This window comes from Phyllostomus hastatus, unplaced genomic scaffold (genome assembly GCF_019186645.2).
Source record: "Phyllostomus hastatus isolate PE091 unplaced genomic scaffold, TTU_PhHast_1.1 phas_scaffold_93, whole genome shotgun sequence".
In the NCBI taxonomy this organism is placed as follows: Eukaryota; Metazoa; Chordata; class Mammalia; order Chiroptera; family Phyllostomidae; genus Phyllostomus; species Phyllostomus hastatus.
In genome coordinates, this window is record NW_025334042.1 from 40,445,783 (window position 1) to 40,458,261 (window position 12,479).

Genomic DNA, 12,479 nt, shown 5'->3' on the forward strand with positions numbered 1-12,479 from the left:
ACCTTTTAATTTCTATTTCCCCACTGAACTCCTTAAAGCTAAGAACTTGTCTGCTGAGAAGTTTCTCCCTCAGTTGGAATTAACACGTCCAGAGTCAACTTGAGATCATGTAGTTGACGATGACTTAAACCCATGTACAAAGCACAAGATGTCAAGATTATGCACTGCACGTTTCCCTCCCTTCTAAGTCTCAATGCTGAATGAACTTGGGAGCAGCACATTCTTAAATTAGCAGCAAATCATTGAAGTTAGAGCCTCCTTAGTGCTCAGTGCACACAAAGTACTCATCTGTCTAATTTAGTCTCAACCCTGGCTGAGAAACAAGGTAAAAATAGCAAAATTTGTTACATTCCTTCATGTCTGAAACGCCTATGCATTGAGACTCTCTATCCTTAGTTGGATGTTTTCTTGGCCTGCAGAAGGAAAGCTGCATCTACGTAGTAAACTGCAGCAGTTTGCATCCTGGCACTGCCCTTATCCTTGCTAAGACCCACCTGATGGGCACAATTCCTCATAAGATTAACATTAGTAGTGAGTCCTGCAATTTTTGCAAGTCTCAGTGGTCTCCTCAGTGGACCAAGAGGTGTTTGCCAAAAGCGACCCATAGGTACAGTCCCTGTGTTCCCTGCGTCCATGGAAACAGCTGTTCATTTCTGAACAAAAGTGTCAAACATCGGGGTCATCATTCTGCATGGACAAAACTCAATACTCCACTCACAGGCGATAGTAGGAGTCTGTCTGTCTGTTAAGTCAGCTTGAATAATATAAGCCTCTACATACCACTGAGGTCAGAATTCCCAACCAAACTCTAAATAAAATATAAAGCTCAAAGTCACCTGTCCTGACGTCATCAAAAACCATTTCTTTGGATATATATTTTTCTCTGTCCCATAATTCCATGTCTTTTCCTTTATTTCTCAATGCTAGCAGACAATGAACCACTTTTTGGAATCTTCTTGAAGGTCCACCAAATAGTGCCCTTCTCCTTCTGGCTTCTAAACACGTTGAGAAATAAAGTAAAAGAATAGCATAGATGATATGTCCAAACAACACCATTCCTACCAATGAAAGCTTAATTCAAGACCCAAATGGACATTGTACCAAATCCCACAATGAAAGTCACAGTAATGCTGGGCCCTGATATGGAGAGTTTCAATTTGTGACACCTAATGGAGGTGAAGAGAAGGCAGTAGTACTAGTGCTGCTCGGAAGTACAGTATCAGGTTATCCTTATCATATTGCACTGTTTCATAATTTGACGAAACATCATTTTGTCCACCCAACTAGAATTTAGCATGGGTTCAATGGTACCCTTTGTCTAGAATAAGAAATAAGTCAATGGAATCAGCCCTTTACTATTCTTGTTAGGGTATAACAACCACCTCCTGTTAATTTTAGAAGCTTTGTTTCATTGTTCCAGAAACACTGTTTGGATCTGTTCTAAATCAGTAGCCAATCAGCTTAGCTGCTGCTGGTAAACATGGGCCAGGTTCTGCTTTCATCCAGCTTAGATTTCTGGAAGCAACTGAATGGCATTCAGCCTGGAAGATCTCCTTTTGGTTGCTGCTATGTTGTTTTGTTGTTGTTGTTATTGGTGGTGGTGGTGGTGGTGTGTGTATGTAAGTAGGTACAGCAGTGGAGAAGGAAGAATTTAATGGGAGGTACTGTCTTTAAAAATAGTGAGAATAGAGCTACTGGAATGGAAATGTGCCTTTGGTTAGCAAATGTGAAATTAAATTAAAGGCACTGACTGAAAGTTTACAGGGAAAACCAGGAAAAAAGTAAGACTATTGGAAGAAAGCAGTACTCTGAAATAGAAGAATGGATGGGGAAAAACAAATGTTTAACACTGAAAATTTGTAATTTCCTAAGAAAATGCGACCTAATCTTTTCTAAATAGAGAGAAAGGAAACTAAGAAAGATCAGAGATTTAGAAGTATGGTTTCATATTTAAGAAAAAGGGTCTGCAAACAATAGGGCAATAAAAGATGTGTTCATCATACATGAATGCTGAATTACATTTGGTTTTATAGTGCATGGCCTAAGGGATTTTGTAAAACTGTGTAATTCAACAGCTTTTTTTTTTTTGGTGTGCAAAAAAATGTGGTAGACATTTTGAAGCTTATTGTTATTATTTTTATTTTCAGTGAATGAAGCCTTTCTTTCCAGGTGTAAGTCTTTATCTTAAGTAAAGCCACCATAATTGCAGAAGGCAATTTGCCATCCCAATCGACCAAGAAAATACAAAAACTAATTATTTAGGGACTAATGCATCTGTATTCTTTTTAAAGTTAAGGATGGTTTTACTTTTAATCCTGCATTCAAAATTGTAAAATCCCATTGATTTTCACTATGCAATTTGGTGTTCTGCTATATATATAAATTTCTAGCAAGTTGGATTGCTAGATATTTATTCCTTTATTCTTCATATTCCACATTCAATGTCTAAAAACCGCATTACCTTAACTTCAATTTTATTACATGTTGCGTTGCTGTGCCACATCCCCCATTGCCCCAAATATAATTCTTTTCAAGCTCAGGAATGGCACACGTTACAGTATAAACAAGAACTTTTATTTATAATTTAAAATTAATCACACCATGGAAAAATGAAGGATGAAAAGATAAAAAAGATGAACCACCCCCCAAAAACCCCAAATAATAAAAATTTTCATCCCCATAAGCACACGTCAACCTCCCTCCCCATACCAACCCCACCTTCCCCGCCTTTTCCCCGTTGGGCTCTGCCTCCTTGGGCTCCAGGTCATCTGGCTCAGTTCATTTAACAGGGGCACCGTGCTCCAGGTTGCAGTTGGAAATCATGAGCTGCCTGGAGACCCTGGGTGCCTTTGAAGGAGGAATCCTTCTCCGTCCATCTGTGGGCCCTGGTTTCCCAGACCCCCAGGTGGCCACAGTCACTTCTGGCCTGTCTGGCCCTTGCTGCTGTGGCACTCCTGCCCGTCACTGGTGGAGAAGGAGACGGAGTCTTCATGACCAGCTGCTGCACCTCCAGCGGCCTTGGGAGGTGACCAGACAAGACAAAGACAGCCTCTGATGCAAATGTCTCTAGCCGAGAGAGCTGGGTAGGGGCAGCCTTAGAGTGTTCTTGCTTGGTGTAGTAAGGTCACTGGTCATCAGAAGTGAAGTCACTGCTCTTGTGTCAGGAGATGCTTGGGGTAAGTGACCCGGGCAGTGACCTCACAAAAGAGTGAGGGAACTTGAACCCTGGTAACCGGGCAGCCAGGATATAAAGCTGCCCCTACCCTGGTCAGTTGGCTAGGGATGGTGAGAGGACAGCCATGTTCTGTTGCTGTGTGAGGACATCCCGAGGCCATGGCCTCACAAGAGGAGGCAGTGAGGAGAAAAGTGGACGCCGTAGATGGAGGACATACACAGGACGCCTGTGGCCCTTCTCACGGCGACATACAGAGGTAAAGGAGGCAGGACCAGGGAGGTTTTGCTTGGGCCAGGCCACCACTCGGATCATACGTGAGCAGCCCTAAGATACCTAGTTGTGTTAGAGAGAGAGAGAGAGAGAGAGAGAGAGAGAGAGAGAGAGAGTGTGTGTGTGTGTGTGTGTGTGTGTGATGAGGCGATAAAAACACTAGTGGGCCACTCATGCTCACACACCAGGTAAAGACTGGCAGGGTGAAGGTGGAGTATGGATGGGGCCCTCTGCACGAGGTTTATCCCGAGCCCTGGAGGTGAATCTTACTTTTCTGCTGGTCGTCTGAACAAACACAGGGAAGGGCTTGACGATGAAGTTGAAAGACTAGTGGGAAGAAGCACCAGCGACTAGGGTGAGGTAGGGCTAGAGGCCTCCCAACTGGCTACGAGCTACTGTCATTCAGACTTCACCACTGGATCCACAGGAGGGGATGGCGGCTGCTGTGACGGGTGGCAGACACCAACCTGGAGAACCAGCTCCCTCCACCAGGTCCCACCGTATGCCTCGATTACCAAAGGCTTGGAGGCATCGTGGAAGAAAAGGCAAGTTTTGGGCAAAGGAGGAGTATGCTCCTGCCCCTCCTGACGTGACACGAGAAAAACTAGCGACACACGAGTCCCGGTCCAAAGGTGTGAGTTGGGGCAAGTCCGTCAGTGAAGGTGAATGAGCAGGTGGGAAGCTTAAAAAAAAGAGTAGGTGCAGGAATAGTGAGACCTCGAGCCACTGCACAGGGGCAATAAAAACTGGGCCTAAGGAGCCTGCTGGAAAGTCTGAGGCTTCCTGTCCAAGAGGGGTAATATCACTAGGGGCCACTAGGAATGGTATGGGCGTCTTTCACATTTGCAGACCCCTTGATATACATACATGCAAGTCATGATCTCGCCTCTCCCAACCACAGCACCTGGAACCAAGGAGACACCAGAGAGGGAGGAAACCAGCCCCGTCAGCGCTGGTCAGGGCCAGGGTGAACCATCCACCCAGGACTCAGGTGAGTACCCCATGGTGGAGAGCGGTCACCCTCCTGGATATCCAGGTCCCTCCAGTGTCCAAAACATTCATGAGACCTGCAAGTTTAAGGGGTTGCGTCTCAAGAACAAGCCCTCCATGGCAGAGGGGGAGCAGGTTGCTCTCCTTCCTGAGGCCATGACAGGAGCTGGGGAACAGCGGGAGTCCGGGACGAAAGGAAGGAGTTGGGGTGACGTCCTTGTGGGATATGGAAGGAGAGACTGGGTGGCCAGCTTACTAAGAAGAACAGGTCCCAGACCCAAAGAGAGGGCCCAGTGCAGTGGGCCATTGCAAGGATAGGCTTCAGCCTAAGAAAGCTGCTACAAAGTCTGAGGCTTCCTACTCTCGAGTGGCAATAATACTAGGAGCCACTAAGAATGTTGTCAGTATGTTCTGAATTTGAGGAGCCATTGTGATGTAAGCATGCAAGCCATAACCTCTCCTCTCCCAAACACAGTGCCTGGACCCAGTGAGATGCTGGAGAGGGAGGAACCCAGCCTTGTCAGCACTAGTCAGAGCCAGGGGGAACCATCCACCCAGGGCTCAGTCGAGTCCGTTGTGGTGGAGTGTGGTCACCCTCCTGGGGATCCAAGTCACTCCATTGTCCGGGACATACCCGAGACAGGCAGGTCGCCAGGGCAGCGTCGCAAGAAGCCCTCCATGGTGGAGGGGGAGCAGGCCGCTCTCCTCCCTGAGGCCATGAGAGGAGCAGGAGAACAGCAGGAGTCCAGGAGGAAAGGTAAGAGCTGGAGAGGGGTCCTTGTGCGATATAGAAGGAGAGACTGGGTGGCCAGCTGACTGGGAAGAACAGGTCCCAGACTCACAGAGGGAGCCCGATGCAATAAGCTGTGGCAAGAACAGGCCTCAGCCTAAGAAAGCTGCTCTAAAGTGTGAGGCTTCATGGCCTCTTGGGGCAATAACTCTTGGAGCCACTAGGAAAGTTTTGGGTATGTTTCGAATTTGAGGAGCCATTGTGATGTAATAATGCAAGCCATAACCTCTCCTCTCCCAACCACAGCTCCTGGACTCAATGCGACGCTGGAGAGGGAGGAGCCCAGCCTCGTCAGCGCTGGTCAGGGCCAGGGTGAACCACCCACCCAGGACTCAGGCGAGTCCACCGTGGTGGAGTGTGGTCACCCTCCTGGGGATCCAGGTCCCTCCAGTGACCATCAGGACCCTCCTGAGAGCTGCAAGACTCAGGACCCGAGTCAGAGAAAGAAGCCCTCTGTGGCCGAGGGGGAGCAGGCTGCTCTCCCTCCTGAGGCCCCAAGAGGAGCTGAGGAACAGGGGGATTCCAGGGCAAAAGGTAAGCATTAAAGTGAGGTCCTTGTGGGACATAGGACAGACTGGGTGGCCAGATTACTGGGAAGAACAGGTTCAGACACACAGAGGGAGCCGGATGTGGTGCGCTGTGGCAAGGGTAGGTCTCAGCCTAGGAAAGGTGCTTCAAAGACTGAGGATTCATGGCCTGTTGTGGAATATCCCCAGAACCCACTCAGAACGTTTTGGGTGTGTTCTGAATTTGAGGAGCCATTGTGATGTATTAATGCAAGCCCTAACCTCTCCTCTCCGAACCACAGTGCCTGGACCCAATGACAAGCCACAGAGGGAGGAGCCCAGCCTTGTCAGCGCTGGTCAGGGCCAGGGTGAACCACCCACCCAGGGCTCAGGCGAGTCCATCGTGGTGGAGTGTGGTCACCCTCCTGGGGATCCAGGTCCCTCCAGTGACCATCAGGACCCTCCTGAGAGCTGCAAGACTCGGGACCCGAGTCAGAGAAACAAGCCCTCTGTGGCCGAGGGGGAGCAGGCTGCTCTCCCTCCTGAGGCCCCAAGAGGAGCTGAGGAACAGGGGGAGTCCAGGGCGAAAGGTAAGAGTTAAAGTGAGGTCCTTGTGGGGCATAGGACAGACTGGGTGGCCAGATTACTGGGAAGAACAGACTGGGTGGCCAGATTACTGGGAAGAACAGGTCCCAGACACAGAGAGAGAGCTTGATAGGGTGGGCTGTGGCAAGGATAGACCTCAGCCTAAGAAAGCTGCTCCAAAGTCTTAGGATTTGTGGCCTGTTGGGGCAATAACACTAGGAGCCACTAAGAATGTTGTATGTTCCGAATTTGAGGAGCCATTGGGATGTAAGCATGTAAGCCCTAACCTCTGCTCTCCCAACCACAGCGCCTGGACCCAATGACAAGCCAGAGAGGGAGGAACCCAGCCTTGTCAGCGCTGGTCCGGGCCAGGGTGAGCCACCCACCCAGGGCTCAGGCGAGTCCATCGTGGTGGAGTGTGGTCACCCTCCTGGGGATCCAGGTCCCTCCAGTGACCACCAGGACCCTCCCAAGACTTGCAAGTCTCGGGGACGGCGTCGGAGGAAGAAGCCCTCTGTGGCCGAGAGGGAGCAGGCTGCTCTCCCTTCTGAGGCCCCAGGAGGAGCTGAGGATGAGGGGCAGTCCAGGGCGAAAGGTAAGAGTTAAAGCGAGGTCCTTGTGGGACATAGAAGGACAGACTGGGTGGCCAGCATTCTAGGAAGAACAGGTCCCAGACACGTAGAGGGAACTGGATGTGGTGGGCCATGACAATGGTTTGTCTCGGCCTAAAAAAGAGGCTCCAAAGACTGAGGATTCATGGCCTGTTGGGGCAATATCACTAGGACCCACTTGGAACATTCTTGGTGTGTTCCGAATTTGAGGAGCCATTGGGATGTGAGCATGGAAGCCCTAACCTCTCTTCTCCTCACCACAGCACCGGGACCCAGGGAGATGCCAGAGAGGGAGGAGCCCAGCCTTGTCAGCGCTGGTCAGGGCCAGGGTGAGCCACCCACCCAGGGCTCTGGCGAGTCCATCGTGGTGGAGTGTGGTCACCCTTCTGGGGATCCAGGTCCCTCCAGTGACCACCAGGACACCCCCGAGACCTGCAAGTCTCGGGGCCAGAGTCGGAAGAAGAAGCCCTCTGTGGCCAAGGGGGAGCAGGCCGCTCTCCCTCCCGAGGCCACGAGAGGAGCTGGCGAACAGGAGGAGTCCAGGGCGAAAGGTAAGAGTTGGGACCATGTCCTTGTGGGATATGCAAGGAGAGACTGGGTGTCCAGCTTACTGGTAAGAACAGGTCCCAACACAGAGGGAGCTTGATGGGGTGGGCTGTGGCAAGGACAGGCCTCAGCCTAGGAAAGCTGTCCAAAATCTGAGGATTCATGGCCTATTAGGGCAATATTCCATGTAGACACTAGGAACGTTTTGGGTATGTTCCAAATTTGAGGAGGTATTGGTATGTAAGCATGCAAGCCCTAACCTGTCTTCTCCTAACCACAGCACCTGGACCCAGGGAGGAGCCAGAGAGGGAGGAGCCCAGCCTTGTCAGCGCTGGTCAGGGCCAGGGTGAACCACCCACCCAGGGCTCAGGCGAGTCCACCGTGGTGGAGTGTGGTCATCCTCCTGGGGATCCAGGTCCCTCCATTGACCATCAGGATGTTCCCGAGTGTTGGGAGTCTCGGGGGCGATCGCGCAAGAGGAAGCCCTCTGAGGCCAGGAGAGGAGCTCGGATACAGCGGGGACCCAGAGCGAAAGGTAAGAGTTGGGGTGAGGTCCTGTGGGATATAGGAGAGACTGGGTGGCCAGCTTACTGGGAAGAACAGTCCCAGACACACAGAGGGCACGGTATGCAGTGGGCCATAGCAAGTACAGGCCTCTGCCTAAGAAAGCTGCTCCAAAGTCTGAGGATTCGTGGCCTGTTTGGGAGGTAACACTAGGACACACTAGGACCCACTAGGAACATTATTAGTGTGTACTGAATTTGAGGAGCCATTGTGATGTGAGCATGGAAGCCCTAACCTCTCTTCTCCTAACCACAGCACCTGGACCCAGGGAGAAGCCAAAGAGGGAGGAGCCCAGCCTTGTCAGCGCTGGTCAGGGCCAAGGTGAACCACCCACCCAGGGCTCAGGCGAGTCCACTGTGGTGGAGTGTGGTCATCCTCCTGGGGATCCAGGTCCCTCCATTGACCACCAGGACCCTCCCAAGACCTGCAAGTCTCGGGGAAGGCGTCGGAGGAAGAAGCCCTCTGTGGCCGAGGGGGAGCAGGCTGCTCTCCCTGCTGAGGCCCCAAGAGGAGCTGAGGAACAGGGGGAGTCCAGGGCAAAAGGTAAGAGTTAAAGCGAGGTCCTTTGGGACATAGAAGGACAGACTGGGTGGCCAGCTTAGTGGGAAGATCAGGTTCAGACACACAGAGGGAGCCGGATGTGGTGCGCCGTGGCAAGGGTAGGTCTCAGCCTAAGAAAGGTGCTTCAAAGACTGAGGATTCATGGCCTGTTGGGGCAATATCACTAGATCCCACTCAGAACGTTTTTGGAGTGTTCTGAATTTGAGGAGCCATTGTGATGTAATAATGCAAGCCCTAACCTCTCCTCTCCCAACCACAGCACCTGGACCCAGGGAGAAGCCTGACAGGGAGGAGCCCGGCCTTGTCAGCGCTGGTCAGGGCCAGGGTGAACCACCCACCCAGGGCTCAGGCGAGTCCATCGTGGTGGAGTGTGGTGACCCTCCTGGACATCCAGGTCCCTCCAGTGACCACCAGGATCCTCCTGAGAGCTGCAAGTCTCGGGGCCGGCGGAAGAGGAAGAACCTCTCTGTGGCCGCGGGGGAGCAGGCCTGTCTTCTTCCTCAGGCCCTGAGAGGAGCTGGCGAACAGGGGGAGTCCAGGGCAAAAGGTAAGCATTGGGGCCATGTCTTTGCAGGATATGGAAGGAGAGACTGCGTGGCCAGCTTACTGGGAAGAACAGATCCCAGACACACAGAGGGAGCTTGATGGGTTAGGCTGTGGAAAGTACAGGCATCTGTGTAAGAAAGCTGGTCCAACGTCTGAGGATTCGTGGCTTGTTGGGGCAGTAACACTAGTACCCACTAGGAACATTTTTGGTGTGTACTAAATTTGAGGAGCCATTGGGATGTGAGCATGGAAGCCCTAACCGCTCTTCTCCTAACCACAGCACCTGGACCCAGGGAGAAGCCAAAGAGGGAGGAGCCCAGCCTAGTCAGCGCTGGTCAAGGCCAGGGTGAACCACCCACCCAGGGCTCAGGCGAGTCCACTGTGGTGGAGTGTGGTCATCCTCCTGGGGATCCAGGTCCCTCCATTGACCATCAGGACGTTCCCGAGTGCTGGGAGTCTCGGGGGCGATCACGCAAGAGGAAGCCCTCTATGGCCGAGGGAGAGCAGGCTGCTCTCCCTTCTGAGGCCAGGAGAGGAGCTCGGATACAGCGGGCACCCAGGGCGAAAGGTAAGATTTGGGGTGAGGTCCTTGTGGGATATAGAAGGAGAGACTGGGTGGCCAGCTTACTGGGAAGAACAGGTGCCAGACACACAGAGGGGGCGGTATGCAGTGGGCCATAGCAAGTACAGGCCTCTGCCTAAGAAAGCTACTCCAAAGGCTGAGAATTCCTGGCCTGTTGGGGCAGTAACACGAGGACCCACTAGGAACGTTTTTGGTGTGTACTGAATTTGAGGAGCCATTGGGATGTGAGCATGGAAGCCCTAACCTCTCTTCTCCTAACCACAGCACCTGGACCCAGGGAGAAGCCAAAGAGGGAGGAGCCCAGCCTTGTCAGCGCTGGTCAGGGCCAGGGTGAACCACCCACCCAGGGCTCAGGCGAGTCCACTGTGGTGGAGTGTGGTCACCCTCCTGGGGATCCAGGTCCCTCCATTGACCACCAGAACCCTCCTGAGACCTGCAAGTCTCGGGGCCGGCGTCGGAGGAAGAAGCCCTCTGTGGCTGAGGGTGAGCAGGCTCCTCTCCCTCCTGAGGCCATGTGAGGAGCTGGGGAACGGCGGGATTCTGGGCTGTAAGGTAAAATTTGGGGTGAGGTCCTTGTTGTATGGTAAAGGAAAATGTAGTCACCGTATTGGGCAACATAGTTATCAGATATACAGTTAGAAGTGAAAATAGTTGTCAAGGGCAACGTGAGACCTTAGCTTTGAAGTCTGCTCAGACATTTGTGTGTGGACATGGTATGTGGGACAGCATGTGAAGCCACTCTAGACTACCCTGTTAGTTTTCTCTTTTAAGGACTTTTTTTATGTAGGCATGGAAATGATAATGTCCCCTCTTCCAACTACAGTCCTTGGCAGTAGTGAAATACTGAAGAGCAAAGATTTGAGTCCCCTAACTGGTGTTCACGGACAGCGTATATCATCTAGCCAGGGCTCAGTGAAGACTGTTGTGGTGGGCTGCAGATCCTCATGTGGGGAATCTCATTCCTCATCTGACCTTGTTTTGCCATAGACTCCTAAGCCTCCTGGGCCATGGTTGAATCCACATGTCTTTTTGATCCAGGGGAATCCAGTTCCTGCCCCTCATGGAGCCTGTCCTACTAGGATCTCCTGACATATCTTCGCTCGATCCTGCCTTTGTTCCTGCCAAGGAGGACATTCATCTGGAAACACTTAGTATCATCTGTAGAGCTCGTTTTCACTCAACCATCTATTTCACTCACTGCAGGAACTCTTTTTCCTCTCCGCTCTGACCTTATTCCTTGTTTCACATTATTGTGTCACTGGGCTGCCTTCAATTGAAATATTAAAGAAAAAAGTTGTGTTATTATTACATATTATGCTATTTGTGAGGATGGTGTACATTCACATGCTGTGCAAGTGTTACCTCTGTCAATGTGATGATGTTCCATCTCGCAAAAGAAGACTCCGCACCAAGTGCACTGCGCCCCACTCCTCCTGTGCATGGCAACTCCTGATCAGCTCCGTGTCTTCCTTTACCTCCTCTGGATGATTCCTACAGATGGAATGTTACAATAGCTGTCTTTTTTTCTTACTCACATATGTTTGTAAAGGCGTATCCCTCATGCATTAGAGGTCAAATGTGAAAAAAAGAATCCCTTTGGGCAATGTGTGCATAATGCTGAGATAGAGACCTCTTTGCTAATTGTGTCTGCAGGGCTGAAGCCAGGCAGGCAATAGCTGGCTCTTGCTGTGCCCCAAACAAAAACTAGAAAAATGCAGAATTCTGGAAACACAAACCACGGGCTAGAAAATATTCCTCATACCCTAAGGCCAGAGGAAGGTTCAACTTCCCTGTCATGCAGCAAAATCTCCAAAGTCTGTGTTCTCCAAAGGGATGGGGGGCAAGCACGTGCACTTCCAGCAAGAGGCAGTGCTCACACCACTACATGTCAGAGGTTCTTGATCTCCCCAGTGCGGACCCAGGCGCTGTCAACAGTTGGGAGAGAACACTGTCCCCATCACACTGGCTGGCTCCTGGTCTGGCAGCAACCAGCCCTGGGCACAGAGCAAGGAAGCAGAGGCCCCAGCAGATCCCCCACAGAGAAAAAGGAAAAGGCGCCTCCTTTGGGAGGACAGTGTGCAGGACCTGTGCACGTTTCACAGGTGCTCACCTTCACCTCAAAGTGCTCACCCTAGGGGGCTACCCCACAGAAATTCTTGCACAAGTTTCCACAGATGCATTTTCCAGACTACCCATCAGAGCACTGAAGAAATAGCTGGGAACCTGTAAAAATGCTAATATCCATGGAGAGGGGATAGGACCCACCAATCTGGGTCCACATACATGAGGGAAGCTGAGCAGCTGCTAAAGTGGGTGCCCACAGATGTTGCGTGGGTCACTGGCCAGCAGTGACCACGGAACGCTGCAGATGCACAGAAAAAACATGCACAGAGACAAACTAGTTTCTGTGGAGAAGTAGGGATGAAATGGCCACCCCTTCTAGTGAGGAGCGCACAGATTTACAGTCCATACCTGCTTTTATTGGGCTCATTTTGCATAATAATTCAGGTAAAGTACAGTACTCATTAGGGGGAAGTAAGGAACTATAGAAAGCAAGGAACTCTGCCGGTCTATTGAGTCAGGGTCAAAGAGCTGTAGGGCTTTGAGGAACAAACTGACTTCCTCCTAAGACCCTTCTCATTCAACTGAGAGCATTCTAAACAAAGAAGGTTTCACAGTAATTTACATATTCTTTCTTAGGCCTGATCACCCAGGGAATCCACCCTTTTCAGCACAGAGCTGCACCATCCTG

The 12,479-nt window shown here is 51.2% G+C and overlaps 1 protein-coding gene across 1 annotated transcript in view; it reads left to right on the top strand.

Moving 5' to 3' along the window:
* Nucleotides 1-3,878: 3,878 nt before the first annotated feature.
* LOC123813082 (filaggrin-2-like) overlaps nucleotides 3,879-12,479 on the top strand; it is a 9,807-nt gene continuing 1,206 nt past the window's right edge. Inside the window, exons 1-12 of the mRNA XM_045830129.1 lie at nucleotides 3,879-4,107; nucleotides 4,347-4,436; nucleotides 4,911-5,192; nucleotides 5,472-5,759; nucleotides 6,034-6,321; nucleotides 6,624-6,911; nucleotides 7,191-7,478; nucleotides 7,754-8,008; nucleotides 8,293-8,580; nucleotides 8,858-9,145; nucleotides 9,425-9,712; nucleotides 9,992-10,210. Coding sequence (XP_045686085.1) covers nucleotides 3,879-4,107; nucleotides 4,347-4,436; nucleotides 4,911-5,192; nucleotides 5,472-5,759; nucleotides 6,034-6,321; nucleotides 6,624-6,911; nucleotides 7,191-7,478; nucleotides 7,754-8,008; nucleotides 8,293-8,580; nucleotides 8,858-9,145; nucleotides 9,425-9,712; nucleotides 9,992-10,210 — 3,091 coding nt within the window. The remainder of the gene's footprint in view (nucleotides 4,108-4,346; nucleotides 4,437-4,910; nucleotides 5,193-5,471; nucleotides 5,760-6,033; nucleotides 6,322-6,623; nucleotides 6,912-7,190; nucleotides 7,479-7,753; nucleotides 8,009-8,292; nucleotides 8,581-8,857; nucleotides 9,146-9,424; nucleotides 9,713-9,991; nucleotides 10,211-12,479) is intronic.